Source organism: Diuraphis noxia, unplaced genomic scaffold, assembly GCF_037042655.1.
Source record: "Diuraphis noxia isolate RWA-SAM2 unplaced genomic scaffold, SU_Dnox_SAM2 contig0001, whole genome shotgun sequence".
NCBI classification, from domain to species: domain Eukaryota; kingdom Metazoa; phylum Arthropoda; class Insecta; order Hemiptera; family Aphididae; genus Diuraphis; species Diuraphis noxia.
In genome coordinates, this window is record NW_028301711.1 from 77,426,778 (window position 1) to 77,450,009 (window position 23,232).

The 23,232-nt window shown below is 30.0% G+C and overlaps 3 protein-coding genes and 1 pseudogene across 3 annotated transcripts; 3 read left to right on the plus strand and 1 right to left on the minus strand.

Moving 5' to 3' along the window:
• Positions 1-723: 723 nt before the first annotated feature.
• Positions 724-1,650, plus strand: LOC149061801 (uncharacterized; the record flags this gene model as incomplete). The annotated part of the gene is made up of 1 exon (XM_089215120.1): positions 724-1,650. A coding segment is annotated over exon 1 (645 nt), but the record flags the coding sequence as incomplete, so codon positions are not given.
• Positions 1,651-3,636: 1,986 nt separating this feature from the next.
• Positions 3,637-5,157, plus strand: LOC149061802 (uncharacterized). The gene is made up of 4 exons (XM_089215121.1): positions 3,637-3,691; positions 3,775-3,906; positions 3,988-4,074; positions 4,325-5,157. The coding sequence occupies exons 1-4, from the start codon at positions 3,637-3,639 to the stop codon at positions 5,155-5,157; spliced, it is 1,107 nt and encodes a 368-aa protein (XP_089071247.1).
• Positions 5,158-14,115: 8,958 nt separating this feature from the next.
• On the plus strand, positions 14,116-15,114 carry LOC149061803 (uncharacterized). The gene is made up of 4 exons (XM_089215159.1): positions 14,116-14,284; positions 14,458-14,578; positions 14,652-14,771; positions 14,867-15,114. Exons 1-4 carry the CDS (start codon positions 14,116-14,118, stop codon positions 14,994-14,996), a joined length of 540 nt encoding a protein of 179 aa, XP_089071285.1. The 3' UTR covers positions 14,997-15,114.
• A 6,142-nt stretch (positions 15,115-21,256) lies between these two features.
• Positions 21,257-23,215, minus strand: LOC149061804 (uncharacterized; annotated as a pseudogene).
• Between the last annotated feature and the right edge of the window lie 17 nt (positions 23,216-23,232).

Genomic DNA, 23,232 nt, shown 5'->3' on the forward strand with positions numbered 1-23,232 from the left:
TTGATTAAACTTCTAATTAATTGAATAAACCTTGTCAATAAATTGTTGAAATATATTAATATTGTCGTTGCGTGATTTTATTACCGACCATTCGAATTAAAACTACAAACCGTTTTATTGTTTCATTATATTTATAAATTAAAATTTTATATATTACTTAATATATTGGTTATTTATAACTTTTATGGATGGGTTTTTCTAAAATATAGTAGTATAATCATAGTAAATAATAATAATAATGATACCAATAGATAATCAATGTCATTTTGTACTTTGTACAAATCATCAGTCACACCAGTCCGCATTTCGTCCGTTCGCCGTTGCCATATTCGTACAGTATTATTCACTCGTAACAATTTCGCAATGGAGTTTATAAAAAGTCAAAAAAACAAAAATTTACTTAAATATAATGGTTATTTATATAGGTTAGACAAAAAATATAAAAATACCGTGTATTGGAGATGTACTGAAGAACTATGTAAATCGCGCCTTAATTTAAGAAACGACGAAATTGTAAAAGGACCTAGTGAACATAACCATACTATTTCAAATTTAGAATTTGAAATACGTGTTTGTATAGACGAAATGAAAACTCGAGCTCTGTCATCTCAAGATAATCCACATCAGATCGTTTCAGAAGCCTCAACATTGTGTTCACAAGACGTTCACGGAGCTCTCCCTCCAGTAAGTTATATTAAACGCACTTTGTGTGGCATACGACAAATTAATAGTTCTGCTCCGTCTAACCCATTTACTATCACAGATATAACAATACCCGATAAATATTCCCAAACTATTGATGGTCGTACATTTTTAATTAATGACATTGAACCAGTTGAAAGTCGGATTTTAGTGTTTGCTACGAAAGAAAATTTAGATTTACTGTCTAAATCTGATCATTGGTTTGCAGATGGAACTTTTAAGTCTTGTCCTCCATTATTTACACAAGTATACACAATACATGTTATAAAGCATAATTTGGTAATACCAGTAGTTTTCGCTTTAATGCCAGATAAAACGCAAAGTTCATATGAAAGGTTATTTTCGGCAATCAAAACACATAATATTAATTTAAATCCAAAAACAATAATGACTGATTTTGAACAAAGCTCATTAAACGCATTTAAAATACAATTTCCAAATACTGAACAAAACGGCTGTTTTTTTCATCAAACACAATGTGTTTGGCGAAAAATCCAAACTATTTCTGGAATGGTAGACAAGTATAAAGCAGACTCAGAGTTTTCATTGCAAGTCCGTTACTTGTCTGCCTTGGCTTTTGTTCCGGAAAATGACGTAATTGACGCATTTGAAACATTGTGTGAAAGTACGTATTACAATAATAATGAAGACGTGTTAGAACCACTTATTTCCTATTTTGAGGATACATGGATTGGTCGTCCAAATAGACGTAGAAGGAGAAATCCCAGATTCCCTATTTCACTGTGGAACTGCTTTAGGTCTACTATATCTGGTTTACCAAGAACAAATAATTATGTTGAAGGATGGCATAGAGGCTTTAATAACTTATTGAGTTCATGTCATCCAACAATATGGAAATTTATTGAAGCAATTCAAAAGGAACAAAGCCTAAATGAAATGAAAATAAATCAGAACATAGCGGGTACTGTTGAACCATCCAGAAAATCTTATTATTTATTTATTCAATTTTTCAAATATTTTAAATTCATATACTTACACATTATAATTTTAGGAAAAATATCAAATTTAAATTGTATTTTTTTATAGTATTTTGACGTATTGTAAGGTTTTTGTGAAAAATATATTTAAAAGAATATTTTAATTTTCGCTATTATTGTTTTCGCTGTTAAAACCGTTCGCGATTTTAACTGACACCCGCGCTGCTAGTCGAAGGGTCGGACTGTACCGCAGAAAAATCTCCAGTTTCCCATTCCATTACTGTAGGTAGGTATATAACAAGTGTATAATCATAATAGTATAAAATTAAAATTAAGTTATGTTGGCACATGCAGTCTACTCAAAAATTAATTTAGTTAAAAGTTATCCTAAAACATAATGTTAAAATGTAGGGTCACATAATTAAGATAATTTTTCAACTTTTGCATATAAAAATAAATGTAGAATGTGAGAGTAAATGGTACTTTTTGAAATAATTGACCAAATTAATATTATTAATTTAAGAATATTGAATAAATTATTAGGTACCGACTTACCGGTATATTTGAAGTTTTCAAAAAATATTTCAGTAATTTTTTATTTTAATAAGTTATACTTACCTAATTAATTATACTGCAAAATTTCAAGAACTTATCACCCACTCTCTCAGTATAAATGTTTGAAATTATGTTATCTGGAAAATTTTTTTATTAATTTACAATTTCAATTTATAATATTATAATATACTATATAGCATGCATGTTGTAGGTAATAGGTATCACTGTGTGAGTTGATTTCCAAAACTTACTTTATATAGGTATCAGTTGATTCTCGGGCTATTAAGAAGTTTACAGTATATACGAGTTAATTACCCTATTATTTTATATAAGTATTAATACGATAAATGTATATGACAATATTATGTTGAACAAACACTTATCAGCTTAGTGTTGCGTTACCCTAGAGACACCACAAGAAAGTAGGCCGAGAATTCTTTCAAAAATTTACTTCTTTTTAGTTTTTTATAATTTGAAAATCATCATAGAATACCTATCATACAACTTAACAACTTTTTTATATCAAATATAATTTAAATATTTTTAATAGTATACCTACTAGGTAAAATTTGAAAACCATTGTTTTTACAAACTGATATCTGGTAATGAGATTACCTACTTGAGTAGAAACTTATTTTTTTCGGTCTTTCTTGGATTAAAATACCTATTATTTTCGTTAATGATATACAAAAATAGTTAAGGGAATTCTACATGAAACTCGTATAGTCCTAACCAGACGGGCAGAAGAATGCATAACATCGTTAATGCTAACAACTACTAAATGTTCTATCTGTATGGAGATTCGGGAGATCCGAGACATGTGTTTCAACATGCGTTGTGGACATTCTTCATGCCTGGTTTGTATGTTGAAGTTAACGAAAACAACAGTTGATTGTGCGTTTTGCAAGCAATTATCTAGTTGTTATTTAATGTTCGACAATGAGAAAAATTCTTCATTATATCTGGACCTTGGGTCTAAAAGGGCCAATCTCACTTTTTGGTGAAAATGAGATAAATGGCTTAACATATACAATTTTATGTATATTTTCTTGTGCTAGAAGGGCGTATCTTGATCACTAAAATTACAAGAAACAGATTGGCCAATGTTACAAACAATAATATTATTTCTATTTCTATAGTGACCTATCTGATTTAAGTCTTTATAGTCATTATCTAATTCATAAAACTATAAGGCTTATGTGTACTTTGGCCCTTATATGATAAAATTAAATAAAAATATTGTCTTATCATTGGCCATGTTGACGTTGTTTATTGATAGTGTTATCAATATTCTATTCTATATTAAACGAAAAAAATATTAAAATTATATTTAATAACAAGTAAACATTTCATCGTCGAACAATTTTTTGTTTATATCAAATGTGTAGTACTCGTAGTTCAATATTTTTTTAAAACAGTTATTTATTTTTAAAACATTACAATGAGTAAGAGATCGAAGCTGCTGTTGTCAATGTGCAACAACAAAACAGTTAAAGGTACTATTATAGTTGATTGGTCATATTTAAAAATATTATTTTTTAAAATATTTTATACATAATTCTATCACATTTAAATCTAGAAAATACAGTCGAATCTGAAAGTGAATCTGGTAGTGTAAATTATGATTATTCTAGTGATGAATTTTATATTCCACCAACCGAAAATATTCAGTCTGAAGAAAGTAGTGATGACGATATTCTAAATAATAATGGTAGGTAACACACTAAAATTATACCATAATTTCTATACTTAAAAGTAATGTATATAATATATATTTTTTGAAATATCCTAGGTTTTATTGAGATTAATCCCGAAAACTTGATAAATACACTAAATCCTGAAAACAACAATGATAATTATGAGAGTTTTGATATTGAAGGTAAATTAATAGTATATACTTTTAAAATGTTTGCTTTACAGAAATAATAATATTTTATAATAGAATAATTTCATATTATACTATTATTACTAGGCACCTATTATTATATACAAATAAACTAAAAACTCAATAATATAAAATATTATTGGAATAATACTAAACAGTATTTAAAGTACTGAAAATAAAATACCTAGATTTTTTTTTCATTATTAAATTACTCACTTTCATATTTTGGTATTTTGAAATTTAGTGGTGAACTTCCCTAGTGTGTCTAGAGATACAAGTATTGTTGAAGATATAGAATTTATTGGTGAACTTGGTACAACTATTCAACAACCAATTGATCCTCAAGGATTTTCCATAAATTCAAGAGGTGGTGGTAGGAAAAAATTGGCTGATGAATTACTGACAAGAAAACGTAAAAGAAATCCAGAAGGTTGGGCTAAAAATGTAAGGAAAACGTCAAAGATGCAAGGCAAAAGTTATATAACTACAAAAGGTAAATTAGTTCCAGCAAAAACATTGAAGCCCCCTTGTTCATGTAAACGTAAATGTTTTGAAAAAATTGACACAGATCAAATGTTTGTTATTTTTGATAATTTTTATAAGTTGGAATCAGAAGGACAAAGCCAGTTCATATCAAATAATATAGAAGAGTACCCTAAAAAAACTGAACGTATAAAACAAAACTCCACACCCAGTAGAAGACAATTTTCAAGAAAATACTTTCTCACAGGAATTAATAATATACAAATTGAAGTATGTCAGGTTATGTTTATGAACACATTGAATATAAGCTTGAAAAAAATTAGAGTTACTATGGCAAAAAAAAAGATAACAGGTGCAGGTATATGTTTGACAGATGGTAGAGGACATCATTTAAATCATCCAAAAACATCTGACCAAGATAAAAATAATATAAGAGATCATATTAAAATGTTTCCATTCAAAGAAAGTCATTACTCTAGAAACAAAACTAATAAAAAGTATTTTTTGAATCCAGATCTTTCTATAAGTAGAATGTATGATCTTTATAAAAACCATTGCACAGATAACCACTTTAATATTCTTAGTGAATTTTAGTGAGTATTAATTTGTTATATATTTTTATCTTTAAACAAATTATGTTAATATAATATTAAAATTAAATTTATATAAAAATGAAACTCTGTTGTTTTGATTGTTATTGAACCTAAAAAGATTAAGGTTAGATATAAAAAGCATTTTTTTGTATTAAAAACAAAAATTAAGTTGTTATTTTGAATATTATTTTATAGTTTGTTTTTAATTTTGTTATATGGTTTTTTTTTTTATATTTGAGTGTTAAGTTTGTGATACTGAAACAAATATTCAAGGCTGAATAATAATAATAATATCTTTAATCTTATAAACTGTTACACAGTTATTTTTACCCTAATAATATAATATTTTAGTGAGTGTTAATTTATTATATTTATTTTAAAACAAATTATGTTAATATATAAATATTAAATAAATATAAAAATGAAAAATCAATTGTTTTGATTAATTGTTACTAAACCTAAGAAGTAAAAGGCTAGATATAAAAAATATTTTTTATAAACATTGAAGATGTGGTTTTAGGGCCAATGTCGCATATTTTTTTATAAATACTGATTTTCATGGGGCCAATGTCAATAAAAAATACTTAAATAAGAACATTAAAAAACCAAATGTATACCATTAGGTAGTATATAATATTATATTACGATGATTGCAAAAGGAAAAATGCATACAATAAAAATTCAAATTTATATGGATTTTTGAAGTTAAAAAAAAACGTAATTGTTTATTATCCAAAAGTGTTAAATAGTGAAATTGGCCCTTTTAGACCCAAGGTCCAGATATACTTTCAAAATAATATCTAAAAATTCGAACGAAATAAAAAATTATATATTCGATATAGCGGCTATCACCCCCATAATTTTTAAAAATATCGATAGGGTTATTAGGTTAGTCTTATAAGATATCGATATATTTTTAGTTCGTTAGAATTTTCGATATTAAATAAAATCCAGATCCACAATCATTTGTTGTTTTCGTTAACTGCGATATACCTATGTGTTTTACGATAATTACGATATACCTATGTGTTTTACGATAATTACGATATATAATATTATGTAATTTGTACGCTTTATTTATATGCGTTAGTATATTGTGTTTTATTTTAAATTTATATGTTAAATAATATATATAAATATGTTTATATTTTTACATTTATATGCTAAATATAATTTTATCATATTATTTTTTATTCATATACTTTTTTAATATTTAATTATTAACTAAAGAATAAGATACAACAACGTAATTTTAACAATTACGTCCATGCAAACATTTTAAAGTTAAAATAATTTAACCCTGATAATATTTGCACCTATAAATAATTAAATTTAAAGATAACCAAAATGCATGTCTCCGTCATAAGCTTTTGATGTATAATACATTAATTTAGAAGTTATTTCATAGTCATCTATTTTCAACATTATTACAAAAAGAAAATTTTTGATGTTTCACATCTGCCAGACGTCCCGCGACGGCTCAGTTTTTGTATGAGAAATTTATCAAATAATATCAGGTTCGTATGATTTTAAAAATTCGTGTTCCGGAATATTTAATATTTGATTATTGGATACTAATTCACCGATATCGTTACGAAATATTATATGTTGTAGTTGTTTGGATACATCCAAAACAAACCATTGCCGTTTGTCGGTAGAAAAACAACTTACGACGTTATGATACAGATCGGTGGTGATACATATATCAGAATCAGGTTTTAAGTATGCGTGTTGTATGGAATAATACTTCAGCATGATAGCCATTTCCGTAGGAGTTAATGTTTTATTAACTGTTAAAATTTCGTTTTTAAATCTAACGGGTTCCAGCGACAGTGGTTTCGTTACAATATCATCACAAGTGCCGATGACCATTATCGGTTTATGTGAATAAGTATCTCGAGTTCGTGAATGTGAACCGTCTAGACTGTAAATATTTATTTTAGCACATGAGTTCGAGGGATTAAGAGAGTAATCTGCGTCGTTTGCCGAAAGATAATTTTTGTCGACAACCATGTCGATTTTAAATATATCTGTTAACAAAAACATATCGGCCCGATTTGAAACAAAAACAGGTTTGCTAGAATTTTTAAATACTCCACAATCCATAAAGACACTTTCGTCGAAATAAGAACGCATAATCGGTACAGTATTAATCATTTTTTTTTATTACTCATGAGTTTTACACTTTTAACAAATATTTCGTATTCTTTATACGTACTACATAACAACCTATCTATACGTTTACGTAAAATCGATAATTTCGGAGATAATTCATAAATACTGTCGACTTCGCACTTGGATGCGGCATCTTCCTTATCGTCCAGTTGAAACGTTATCGTCTGAGAACCGTTACCGACTTGAAACACACCGTAACCCAAGTACCGTGCGTCCACCGTCGGTTGCTTCCATTTGATAAACATCGTGTCTTGCATTAAAATGAAACCATCGAATTTAGTGTCATCGAACGTCTTGGGTTTGGGGGCGTCAAAAAATTCCTGCACTAATAACGGTAAATATTCACCGCCTAAACCTTGTACGCGTACATTGGGTTCGACAACGCAGCGCGTACCCGATTCGGTGCCGGTGTACTCGTGATGGAACTGGCGGGTCCGCGGACCACCGATCGCTTGCTATGCGTGAACGCAACCACTTCGATGATGTTCGTCGACGTGCTGTTCCGGTTGCTGAGCGGTCTCGCGGACGACAGCGATAACGTAATCGCCCGGATGTTGGTTGACCCGATGGATTTCGAAATAGCGTCGACGATCAACGGACGCGGCGGCATTGTGGAGACGTTAAGCGGTCTCCGGAGCAGCATGTCCGTTGACATAGAAGACGAGTTAGAGCAATTCCACGATTACCCGATGGCTGATGAAATGGCCATCCGCATCATTGGCCGACCGTCCTCTGTAGTACAGTGCGTCTGCCTAATCAATGAGATGCTTGGAGAAACGATAACCCTGACGGCCAGTCATCTCGTCGAAGAACAACTACGATCGGCACGTATTAGCGCAAGCGATTGGGAGGGACTTGGTTTTCAATCCACCGGCCTCGCCCGAAGTGCGTTATTTGAAAATCTCTTGAATCAAAATTCACCGTCAAGTCCTATTGAAACTGCCCATCGGCCAGTATCCGATCCTAGGCCCTATAGGCCCACCACTCCCAATTGGGGCTTTATGGAATATGACATGAACGAATATTCACCAGAAAGTCCCACCGAGACTACCGCTGGTTTTCGAATATTTGACGCTAGATTTTCTAATACTTTGTCCGGGAATTCACGTCTCTCCGAAAATCAAAATCGACCACTCCGTAGTCTTGTCAATAGACCTATAACATCCATCCGCCGAGAATGGCTACCAGCAAACGGATATCTAGGACCACAACATGTCACCACCACTGCCACCACTACCACCACTACCACCACTACCGCCACTACCGCCACTACCGCCACTGACACCACTGACACTACTGGCACCACGAAGAAAGCCACTTCCGTCCAGAGTGATACGGATCGTCCCATAAATAGAAATCAACCACCACGTCCTGTCACCATTAGGCCCCCCTCTGCTGTCCGATTTTTTCCGAATTCCCAGAACAGGTCACGTGTGAACAGGAATCCACCATCACGTGTACGTTTCTCTGGGATCACCACCGCCCGTTCCGCTCCAGGCGCTCCAACAGCCCCCACCACCGATCGTCATACCACTTCCACCTGGAGCGTTTCTGATAGATTAGTAAACTGTAGGAATCCATCGTCACGTGCCACCACTAATTCCACTTCGGCCATCTCCGTTGAAACTGGCAGGTCTTCAGATACTATTATTGGCGAATCTGTCACCACTGACAACAACACTGTAACTAATCAGCATGCCACTTCTCCCCTGAATCCTTTTGATCAGTTTGACATGAGTTATCAAACGTCAACATGACATTTCTGAGTGCCTGCTCATTAACACAACCTTAAACGTTATTGAATTTACTCATCATACTAATTTTATTGTGTATATTGTAAATACTATTTTATAAAATTAAACTTTCTTGAGTGGCAACTAGCAACTAGCATTTTTAGACTTAAATGGCGTGATTTTGAAAATTAAATTAGGTAGTTAAATTAGGTTAGTAATTCAAGATTAAATAAATATTAATAGTTTGTTATCATTATCTTAACTAATTACTTAGTACTTATGTTAGTATTTAAACTTAGGTGTACATAGTATAAAAAGATAAATAATAGTACCTGGTACTGATGTATAGGTCATATCTAGGATATATATATTACCATAAGGATATGATACACTTAAATTGTATTTAAAAAAATATGAAAACTAATAAATTCAAATAAGTAATTTGAGCCATATTCGGGGTTATATTATGAGTCACATTATGTGTTTGATCTTTGGAGCACTCCGTAGATTCATCAATGGTACGCTACACACATCCTACTCGTTTTTGGCTCCCAGTTATCCGTTAAACGTTTCCCTAGATCCCGCACTAAATTCTCTCAACTGACCTTATCCTAATCTTCTCATTCCTTCCCTCCGATGTCTCACAAGAATCTCCTACTCGACCCATAACCGATCGTCCCATCATCAACTTCACTTTGCCTACGAAAATCGTATGCGAAGATGGTCCTTTCGGCAGACTCATCATGTGGCCCTACGACGGCGCTGATGCGGCGGCTGACTACTCAAACTTCTGCAGTTCAAGGTCCATGAATTGTTTGCTCTGCTCCGCTGGACAGCATTGATATGTGGGGGTAAGGTAAATGGGATATCGAAGATGTGGGTGTCATACGCCCACGGAGCAATCAGCGTGATCCAAGGTCCAAACCAGACGCTGGAGGTACAATGTTTCTTATTAAGGCGACGTTGTATCTTATGCAATAATGAAATATGATACATTGTATCGTGTACAAGCCACATTGTGCGAAGGGTGCGTTATAATAATATAATTGTCTTGCTACTATAGATGTATAATATAGTAGTATGGTTTTATGATTTTGTGGTTTTATATTTGCATGCAGTGCTCGAATTGGAAAATATTAAGTTATGGAGCTCATCCAAAAATTTAAATACTGTGTTCGAAGTGCTAAATTATTTTACACAGATTCTTGGGAATTTGCTCCATTCCCCGCTATGCCTATATTTTGAACACTTTATTACAGATTTATACATACAAATCTAAACATATGATTTATTAAATTGCATTAGAAAGTAAGGACATTTATGCATTTAAAAATATGTACGTATGCATCAAAATATTAACAACTATGTGGTTAATATTTCCTAAAAAAAAATACATTCTTATAATATACTAAATATTGCAAGAACATTAAATTACATTTTTATATATCTTTAAGATAATGTAATTAAATATGCGCAAAAATAAAATAACATGCTAAAATTAAGTAAAAATTTTTTAATTATTTTATTTACTTCAATTTTCCATGAATTTATATGCATACCTACAGATTTCAAAAATATCGTGTCAACATATCTTTAAAATTTTTGTTTTGCAATTAAATTTCCTCTGAAGAAAGTTTAAAGACATTTTAAGGTTTTTTATTAACAGTAATTAAAATTTTTTTTCTAATGACTATAAATAGCTCAAAACTGTTAGAATGTTTTATTATTATAGTGTCTATGGTTATATTTTTAGAGTTAAACAAAAAATTATCGTTTTTCCTTAATTACTCGTGTTATTATGGGGTTCACGTCGTTTTCGAAAACTACTATTTTTTTTCAATTTTTACCTTTTAAAGACACTAACTAGATTCACTTTCTGATCAAAAAAGTTACTTATATTGAAAATCAAAAAATAATTTCGACTAATTATCGTGTACGTACCCAGTCGAAACACATAATCAAAATTATCGTCCTCTCCATATCACCAATTCGAACACTCGTTTGATATATTTGCATGTTGTTGTATATTTAAATAAAACGTTTGACGTAGTAAGAGTGTTTTTTGTAAATTTTTATTACAATTTATTAATATTTGATTTAATTTGATTTAGCATACCATACGTTCTACTAAGAATATTACGGTGAACGGATAAGCGCTCGTTGCAGTTCAACGGAACCTACATAATATACTTCATCTCAATATATATTTAGGCAAGTTTGGAACAATTTATATTATGTATTTTTGCATTGTAGTTTTAGACACAATTTAGACGTAGAATATTATTAGTATCAATATAATAATAGTAATTAATAATAATAATATTATATTATAATTAACCTATGTTGTATCTGCCTCAGTGCCTCCTGATATTCGATTGCTATTTTTAAATGTATATAATATAAACTTATTTGCTTCATTTCTCGGTCATGTATGTAAAATTGCATACACCATTGACAACATGATCAAAATTTCAGGCCCAAATATTTCAGGCATTAGTGTTTTTGTTGTCCAAAAAAAAAAAATTCCGAATAGTAGAGGAGCTCCATCTCCCTGCAAAAGTTCGATCACTGGTTGTATGTAGTCGGATACACTAGATTTCATATATAGAGTTTTCACAGCTCCAAAAACCGAACATACTCGTTCAATTAAATGTTGTCTGCTATTTAGAGGATTAAAATTGAAGAAAGTGTGTAATTTTATTTATTGTTGTTCATTCAGGTACCTGTTATACATTTTTAAACGCTCATCTACTACCTAGCGATATTGAGATCGACCGACGCTGATCAGTGGAAAGCTGCAAAAAGTCCAATACATAACTCAAGAAACAAAACAAGCAAGTTTTGAGCTTATTGAATTATATTTTACAGAGTAAGTTTTAGACACAAATATGACCTAGATTGTTAGTTATGTACATTTTGATCAATAACGGACATTTGGTTGAATTTTTTGCTGAGCTAAAATATAATCCAAAATCCCCGAATCACCCCCCCCCCCCCCCACACACACACACACATGCATACACCATTTAGTATAGATATATAATAAATGGGTTCGAGGGATTAAGAGAGTAATCTGCGTCGTTTGCCGAAAGATAATTTTTGTCGACAACCATGTCGATTTTAAATATATCTGTTAACAAAAACATATCGGCCCGATTTGAAACAAAAACAGGTTTGCTAGAATTTTTAAATACTCCACAATCCATAAAGACACTTTCGTCGAAATAAGAACGCATAATCGGTACAGTATTAATCATTTTTTTTTATTACTCATGAGTTTTACACTTTTAACAAATATTTCGTATTCTTTATACGTACTACATAACAACCTATCTATACGTTTACGTAAAATCGATAATTTCGGAGATAATTCATAAATACTGTCGACTTCGCACTTGGATGCGGCATCTTCCTTATCGTCCAGTTGAAACGTTATCGTCTGAGAACCGTTACCGACTTGAAACACACCGTAACCCAAGTACCGTGCGTCCACCGTCGGTTGCTTCCATTTGATAAACATCGTGTCTTGCATTAAAATGAAACCATCGAATTTAGTGTCATCGAACGTCTTGGGTTTGGGGGCGTCAAAAAATTCCTGCACTAATAACGGTAAATATTCACCGCCTAAACCTTGTACGCGTACATTGGGTTCGCCATAATTGTCCCGCAACATTGGTCGTATACAAAAAAGCGACACTGGTGTACGGCTCGATCACGTATATGGTGTCGAAAAAAGATACACATATAGCGTGAATCATGACAATGCAGTCGACCATGAGTTCTACTTGAAAATTTACCGAATACAAAATACTCAAATCTCCTTGATATTTCCTAGTGTGTACGGCGTCGGCGTCGGGCCACAAAAACGCGACGTCACCGTTCACCATGAATTTGGCCTTCACGCCGTTCCATTTGTATGCCCAGCGATATTTTTTACTCGGATCGAAACATGACCACAACTGTACTTTCGGCACGACGCAGGCGAACAGGTCGTTTAAATTTTGCGTGTCTATTGGAAATGTCGCACATTTAAAAATTTTTATATATTCCGTTAGCATTTTGTTTTCAAGACCGACGACCGTACCGTAATCGGCATCCAAATCATATTCCACCTCACACGCTATATTATCAAAAACACCGTTTTCGTCTTCTTCCTTGTTGTACGATAGACGTACGTTGTGCGGCGGCACCACCAGTGGTGTGACGACTATACGATATAAACTTTTTATAACTTTCGACAACGATTGCACGCAAGTGGGTAACGGTAACATGGTTTCGACCGCTCGCGTACGTATTATCGGATAAAATTTACCGTCAAAAAGTACGGCCACGTGTTCGCGTGTGTTGATTTTTTTGATTTGATACATTCTCGACGCTAACCGCGCGTCGTTGTCGAAAAAAAGTATTACCGTCTCTTCCACGTTATAGGTCTGATCGCGTGTCTCAGAACAAGATTTACAAAAAACATCGGGCACTTCGGGTACACAGACACAACTGTCGGCAACGATGTCGTTCGGGTCCGATTTAATATCGGTTATCAGGCGGTTCACCCTATCGAAAACGTCGCGAGATATTTGAACCCGTAATGTACTCTCTCGTTCGTAGGACGACGAACCGTCCATTGTTGTAGGTTATGACGAAAAAATTATGAAATAAAACATGTAGACGAGTCGACGGTCACTGATCTTATGAATCCAGTGTTGAAAGAAATATAACTTATATATATATATATATAAAAAAAATCCGAGGACGTCATCAAATCACACGGCCGGGCACGAAATGGCTTTGTTCATGACGAAATAACAAGGTATGATCACAACAAACTGAATTTCGTTCAGTCTACGCAGAATAGGGTGGGAGTAATCCTCGTCATTTGATTGGCTTATACTTTACGCGCCTTTTATGAGTTTTTGATTGTATAATGCATTGTGTTATATTAATAATAAAATATTAAAATATTTTTTTTTTATACATTATACTGTATTTGGTACATTTTCATTTTTTCCTGTTAGTGTGTTTGTTTATAAATTGTTGTTCTTGGCTTTTTCACTATGCCAGTTTGTGCATTTATTGGTTGCTATAGTGGCAGTAAAAAAATAAAAAGTAGCAATACTAAAGTTCACATTTATAGATTTCCTAAAGACTCACATATGAGGGCTCAATGGTTTGAACAAATTCAAAAAGGTTCAAAGGAAACTGTGAATATTAATTTTGAAACAGGTATGTAATAACAATACATATAATTATATAAACAAGCAAACCAATAAAAAAATGAATCTATTAACGCTATAATATTTAAAATACTCTGTAATAAATCAGTAAGACATAATAAGTTAGTTTACTAGTTACTAGTTTATAAATAATAATTCAATGTTTGACGAGTTTAATTTTAGCTGCAGTATGTTCATTACATTTTCCACCTAGTTCATACGAGAACAAAACAAGGGCACAAAACATGTTAAATTACACACCCATCCGTGGCAGAAAACTAAAACCTGATGCAGTACCATTAAGGTTAAAGTCCCATCTATTTCTGATATTGAAGTTGGTTTAATACAAATAAAAAAATGTTATTTGCTTACTATAGTAATCGTGAATGTCTTGAAACAAGTATGCATGGTAAAAATAGTCCAGTTCAACAATCACCAAAAATTTGTACACCGTCTGGATCATTTTTAGTTACAAATCTAGCTGATGAACCAACCAGGTATCAATAAACCAATGTGCTGTTATTTTGTTTAAAAAATTAAACAAATTAATTATTTTCTATTTTTATAATACATTTAAACATTTTTTTTTCAGTATTGAACCAGCAATTAAAGTAAAAAAAAGTTGTAAAATTAGTCTTTTTGATAGGTTGGAATCTGATACAAATTTTGGGGTAGAAGTTCTTGCAGAAGAATATAATGATTCTTGTTCGTATCAAAGGTAAATAATTAAATCTTCAAAATATAATAAATGTATTTCTTCTGTGACTATAATAACCAATATTATATTTTATATTTGCTTTTGTGTTTTGCATGACTAGTTGTAATCCATAGTTGATCAGTTACTTAGGAAGATAACCATTTGAAAATCATAAAAGTTAATCTCAATATAAATACTACTTCTTGGTTCGTGCGGGAGTATAGTTTTTATAATAACCTGACGGTATAACCTGATAGTTTTTTAATTAAAACATTTAAATTAACATTAAAATAGTATAATAATAATACTAAAAATAATTATTTACTTTACTGTGTTTATGCATAATATAATTATTATTTTTTTTTCAAATGCTAGTTAATAGTTATCATAGAGGGCCAGGGCCACATGTTTTATAAGCGTAATACCAAGGACCAATGAAAAGCCGAGGATAACTCCCACTCCTATTTCTGTTAATAGGGATATGATGCGTATCACAAAATTGTGATCATACCTTGTTATTTCGTCATGGCTTTGTTCACGTTCGGTATGGCGTACAAAGCCGCGGCTACGGTGGCTAAACTAGTAAATATACAACCGTACATCCCTATATTAATTAATTTTTTCTTTTTGTTCATATCGTCTTCATTTTTCGGATCGATTTTTTTGAAATGATTATACACGTAACTAACGACCAATAAGACGGCCGTCAAAATCGCGAGTATAAGTATGAGACACATTGTAAACTTCAAAGGTTTCCTGACCTTATCACAATCGGCCGGCACGATTGCCGTCCCGAGCCTGCTGCTTCCATACGCTGATTGCATTTTTTTTCCATTATTATAATATGTACATTTTTACCCCCTCGAGGCCATCGTTCAAAATGTATTGCAGTGTAATTACATCGTAGCCATTTATCTATTATCTTTATTAAACATTCATCCATACACATTGTATTTGCCGTTTTTTTTTTCTCAATAATTTCTCCTTTTTCGTAACTGTTTATATGTTTTAGAAACCATTTTAGAAATAAAGAATCACAAATTATAATATAAATAAATAATATAGTAGTATAGCTGGTAGTATGGCCTACGTAGTTTTTCTACCGGCGCGGCGGCTATCCGCATCTACATCGAACGTCGCCAAACATATGAATGTCATGACAAAATAAATTTAATTAAAAATTTTTAATTTTTTCATGATGAATGTCGATAACAGAAATTACGAATACGATAAGCAAAGACGCGGGCAACGGCGGGAACCGCAAGTCCGCAAGTCGCAACCGCTGCCCAGTATACGACCGCGACGAAAATGTATACGGAATAGAGGGGGTAATACGGTCTCGTGCGCTGCTGCGTGAAACGTAATAACTAAAAACGGTCAAGCACAATATCTTTTTGCTTCAAAAATACTTGATTTTTTTGCTAATATATTCGTTATTATTCAACCAATTTTTTCGAAAATGACAAAGGTATAATCTACAAATCATGCCCGACCTATTGATACCACAAACAGACCAATCCGTTCATTCATTAGGTCTGTAGCCCTGGCTAAAGAAAACGGGCAAATTTACACACATTCAATGGGCAAACTCTGGCTCGTGTAATATACTACGCTAGTGACCGCTTCGCTTTTTTTTTTACTTAGCTTCGCGCCACTACCGTCGCGCTGGATTTTGTACAAAGTATTGTTTGGGTGAGTTAAAAATCCTCTTGTTTTTAAGTTAACCAAATCTGCAGCTTGATTATTTGATTTCCCATACTCTGTTTTTAAAGAATTTATGCACTTTTCACATTTTGTTTTTTTAAATATTTTTTTTGTAATATATCTGTTGAATTAATACATTATAATTTTTAGATATCAATAAACTATAAAGTCTTATAAACTACTATAAGTTGTATTTGTTATGCTTTTTTTAATAATTTCCCGGCTAAAAAGTAAACTATACATTTAAACACTGAATAATCTATATTACTGTAACTGTGTTCAGTAAATATATCATCAAAAGTCCAGCAGTCTTCTTCAATAATATTATTTAGCTTTTGTTTGAGTTTAAAAATCTTTTCATTTCTTTAGACTATATTACTCTCATTATTAACAATATTTTTTAAATCACTTAAGGTGATTATTGGAACATTTTCTAAAGTAAAAATAGTGAGTTGAACAGAAATTAGGTAGTGTAATATAAAACAATTTAAATCGAATATACATTTTTATACCTTCTAGAATGCTGCAATTACCAGTTTTTGGTGGTTTAATCATAGAATACACAGAAAGCATACGATACAATTGTAAGAAAGTTGGCATTGATGGATGATCATTATGTTTCATTTAAATGAATGTTATTGCGTTTACCTTATCTGAAATAACAAGCATAAAAGCATCCAATTTTCATTGTAACGTCTGTTCTTAGGATTTTTGACTTTAGATGCTGCATATAATTTTTTTTTACCATTTCACACTGACCGGGGGAAATATTTGATTTCATCAACAATTCATTAAGAATTTTTCCAGTTAATATACTTTTCATTTGGTTTAATGATTTTGTAATACTCCTTTTTTTATTTGTGTACGTTTATTTTTTTTCCTTAAGATGTTAGTTGATTTTAAAAGTCTTTGGTGAATTTATTCTTATTAGGAAAGTAAAATGTTCTAATTGTTTTTTTATTAGGTAAATTTGTTTGTTTTTTTTTTTTTTGTATCGAGTATACCAAACGTTAACACCTAGAACAAACATTGCAGTTGCTAAAATATTAAATTGAATGATATTTACTAGGGAATCCGGAATGGATCCAAAGATCAAAATACATGAATAATATATGTATTAAATATTATATTATATTGTAATATGTACTTAATATATTTTATTATTTAATATGTTCAAAATATAACTTCATATAAAATGCATATGTTTAAACAATATGTTCTTAAAAGGGTATGTAGAAAAAAAATGAAAATAACTATTATTATTTCAATGGTATGTGGCATGAGCCATTCTGTTGAACATAACAAAAAGTTGGGCTATAATTTATTAATTCTTTGAATCCAATAGAAGTAACAGTTGTGGATTTTTCTACAACATATGATTGATAATGTTCATCAAAACAAATAGTGTTGAACATATCACATATGGCTATAGGAATGAGATTAGGTAAGATACAAATATATTTTAAAAGTCCAAACACAGATAAATTTGAGAAATCGAGTACAAAACACATATTTTAGGTAGTGTAACGTGTACCTTTTATTTCAATCCATGAAACAAATTGTGAACAATTGATACATGTAATTTTTAAACTTATTACTAAATTTTGTTTTAATTCTTCAGGATACTGTACCACTTTCCCCACACTGAACCATTTTGAAGAATAATGATTAGTGACATTTTGTGAAAACTGATGAGCAACTTTTAATTGGTTTTTTAGAGTCAACGTGTAACAAATATTTTGTCTACTATAAATGGCTTGCGCTGTTATTTTAAATTCTCGGTGTTTCGCTTCAAATCTCATTGACCATATATTTAGATAAAATTATTAAAAGACCTACATTTTCCATTATATATGGGTAATGTGTATTTGAATACATTGAACCTATTTTGTGTTTAATGCAGTGTTACTACTACCTATTAAATGTTATATAGCCGTATAATAATAGTTGTTTTATCAAATACAAAATATTAAAAATTACCTACCTATTAACTGTTATTATATCTATATGATTTAGTGCCTCAGTGGAACTATATACTATAATATAGGTAATTGAGAATCGTTAAAAGAACGGTTTATATGGTGCAAATATGCATGGTTTAAAAATAAAAAAATATTCAATAATATCAAAAATAAAACGCATTTCAACGAAGGTGCAAAATAAAAACCTGTGCCAAATTTGTATACTATATATCATTTTTATTTTTATTGTAAACAGTATTAAATATTGATTGAGGCTCTTAAAAATAACCTCCTGGAATGACAGCTGGTCGACCAGTAAGTCTCCGTTCAGCAGACAATACATTAATTGTATAATTTTGTGCCCTGTGAGCTCAATTGTGTATTTCAAATGATTGTTGTTTCCAAGAACCGGAGACCACCCAAAACTAAGTTTACAGCAATGCATGCCTATACGTTTTCACAACAATATATGGCCACCCGCTGTCATATTGGCCGTCTCCACGAAACTGAACGATCTTTGCCTGTATTTGGTCTTGATAATATGGCTATGTGTCGTATATATTTATATTTATATACGAAAAGTTCACATAATATTTTGACGTTCATAATTTTCCTTTTGGAAATGTAATTCAAATTAAATACAAAATGAGAAATTTAAAAATTAAATAATTTTTTAACAGTTGAAACACTTGAAACTGCAATAATTGATTTTCACTAGATTTTACTTTAGCAACCAGATTTATGAGAAACTCGGATTTTGTTTTTTATGATCAGTGAGGGGGTAAACATTTTAGAAACAGAAGACCAAATTTTAGTACAGTTAGAAATTAGTCCGAAATTAGTTACATACTCGTACTTAAAAAAAGGTTCCGGCAGAAAATTTCCCATTATGACATTCACCGGTAAGCGATCTTTGATAAAATGGGACGTTGAGCAGTAGTTGACGGTCAGCGCGTTGAGATTATTATCTTGTTTCGATCATGCCGGAGAATTTTTTTAATTTATCATTTTTAAATTCCGAGTGGAGTGAAACAATGCATTATATTTATAATTATGTTTTTCTTCTATCTGTCTTTCACATTTACGGTATGAAAAAAGTTTTGATTTTTAAGTTGAGCATATCTTCTGTTAGAAATAGTTAATTTATTTGATATTTTTAAGAGATCAAAATTGAAAATTCTTTGTAAATTTTGAAAGCATCTTGAATAGTAAAAAAAGTGAAAAAAATGGTAATTTTAACGCATATACGATTTTTAAAAGAATCGATTTTTTTTTATGTAACCTGCAACTAAAAACCAAACGACTGTAGACACTTGATATTTTCATATCATGATATTTATATTTGAAATATAAAGGTAAATGAAACAAGACAAATGTTGTATATTAAGTTAAATAATATAGTTTATCTATTATGAATAACAAAATGATTAACATAATATTGCAGAATAATAATCTTTTTATTAATAGTATAGTATTATATACACACCCTGATATGTGATAAATTACATAAAAATAAAAATTATAGTAACCATAAACCTTATATGGCTTATATAAAATAATAATAATAATAATAATATTAATAATTAACTAATAACAAAATAATTAATATTATAATAATAAGCATAATAAAATGACATGTTAAGTAAAAAACTTTGATAAAAAAATAAAAATAAAAATAGTATCCATCATAGACCTAATATGGTTTATACAGTGTGTAACAACAAAAAAACTGCAAAATAAAGATAAGGACATAAGGTTTCTATTCCAATTTAAAATAGCATAGGTTATTATTTATTAATTTAGATAATTCTAATAGGTTCTTTTCTAACGAAATAAACAACATACTTATTTACGTTTGTTCTGCTTTAAGTTATTCATAGTTCAAAACTTAAAGTGAAAATTAAAATACCTAACGTTTAAATATCGTCTAAATAAATAAGAGTGAAAATGTAAATCCTAAAAAATTTTAGAATAATTATTTTCAGAGTTACAGTAAAAAAAAACTGAAAATTGCCCGCATTTTGCAATATTTTTGTTGTTTGGCTGTAACTTGGTCAATTTTGGACTTAGGAAGTTGGTTCAACTATCAAAATTCATTAAAAAATTAGGCAAAAAAATATCAGTGGTTAAAATAGGTGGTTGTCATTTAAGAAAAAAAAGTTGTATTGCGCATGCGCAAATCTAATTAAGTTAAAAAAGTTCATAGGCCATTAAAATGTGTATTTTTATGTCATAACAACCAACTAGAAAACAGAATTCAAATTGCAGGACCCTACTCAAAGATATTGAGTGTTCTCAATTAACGATTACACACTAAACAAAAAAACAAAAAAACATATTATTAATAATTTATTTATAATAATAATATACATAATAAATTATTGATGTGTCAAAAGTAAGGAAATTTGGTAAAAAAAAAATAGTATACATCACAGACCTCATATGGCTTATATAAACAAAAAAAAAATGTATATAATAATAATATCTTTTTATTACCATTACAATATATTAAACATAATATACTGAATACTAATATTTATAATGATTAATACAAATAAAAAAATATGAATAAATAGGAATACTTCTCACACTTTATTTTTATAATGATTTCCACTGTGTTTTAAGATATTTGAAAATATCTTTTCTTCATCTGTATTATGGATTCTTCCGGATAATGTTTCTATAAAATCATAATTTAATTAATTGATGTATTCAATTGAATATTTTCAATACAAATCATAACTATACAAAACCACAACAACATAATTATCATATAGATTATTGATGAAGTATTTATATATATTTTATACTATATGGATAAAATAAAAGGAAAAGGTGCATCGGTGCATGGCATTGATACTCATCTAGCTGATTTGTATATTATTACTATATCCTACCTATAAATATTAATTAAATCATTTTATATTAAAAACTAAAAAAAAAATGTGAAAATATGAAATTATAGGTATAGTTTTATACAAAAAAAAAATGCAACTTACCAACTCTTCGAAATTGTGGGTAAAATTGTCATTATTTATTGACAACAATTGCTCAACTACTTCCAAACTATTAACATTGTTTATTGACAACAATTCAATGAACGGTGCCGGTAATTTAGGTAACGGAAATGCGAAGGATTGAGTTCTTTTATCTTTTTCTAACAATTTGTTAATTTTTTTGTCCATATTTTCCAGAAACGTACATACTTTAATTTGATTGGTATTATTAATTAATATTTGTGTTAAAATTTGTTGATCTTTACTCTGTATTATTTTTTTAAATTTTTCTACAGCATCACTGCATCACAACAACAAGAGTTTTGATCTTTTTCAACTGAAACTTTATAAAATTTAATTAAAAAAATGTTACTGAAATCTATAAACAAACTTGATTACCTGATAAATGCATATTATTATCATAAGTTATCTCATCATCATCGTTTATTGAATTGGTGCTGCAGTCTTCATCAAAATCAAATAAACTTTTTTTAACTGCTCCCACTTATAGTACAACTCAACATTATTATATAATATTATAGTGAAACATAATAATATAATATTTTAAGTAGGTAATAATATAATATAATATTCCTATTCCTATTCCTAGACTATATTACCTATATTATATTATATAGGATATATAACATTATACATATTATATTAGAATGCACAATAATTATTTTGTAAAACAAATAAGCTGTTGGGAATAAATAAAAAAAAAACTAGCAGCTAATTTTTTTAGCCGAGTATATGCACAATTTAAAAAGGTTAGATTAGGGAACTCATGTCATTATACCTAATATACAATTGTCATTGATAACTTACTATTATAATTACTTGTGCTGTAATACAAATCAAAGTAGGCAGACTGTCATTTATGTTAGCATTTTATTTTTCATTGCTTGATATTAAGAGTTTGTAGTTATTATTTACTATAATATCATTATTCATATGCATATCAAAATTACCATTATTAAGCTTTATTGAATCGGTTAATATAGACAAACAATATTGTTTAGATTAGGTCGGGATAATTATTTTAAGTAAATAAATACCTTAGTAATTTAAAATATACCATAAATAAATAGAATTATTTTCAAAACTCTGATTTCCTGTCACAGTATTGCCTATTCTCAAAAAAAAAAATATGAATACATACCGCATAATAATATAGTACATATTGGTTTAATTAAAATGAATTGTGGAATAAAATGTTTTGAAAAGTGCAATTAAATAGTTATAGTATATCTACCTTGCATACAGTCATTATAATTGCTTATTTGCAAATCATTCTCTCTGTTGAGTACATCGTTAGTTTCATTTGATGTTTCATTGTTATTTAAAAATAAATCTTAAAAAGAATCGCATATTATTACTATAATATATATATATATATATTATATATGCATAAAATAATATCATCATTTTTAATATTCCATACCAGTGAAATACTATGATATTATTTTATGAAATGTATTAAGTATTCGAATAAAAAACATACCTAAAGTATCATTCTCTTTTATTAAGTTATTTAATAATTTTTCATCCAAATCAATGTTGGTTGATGTGGTTAATGACATATTTTGTTCAATTTCAT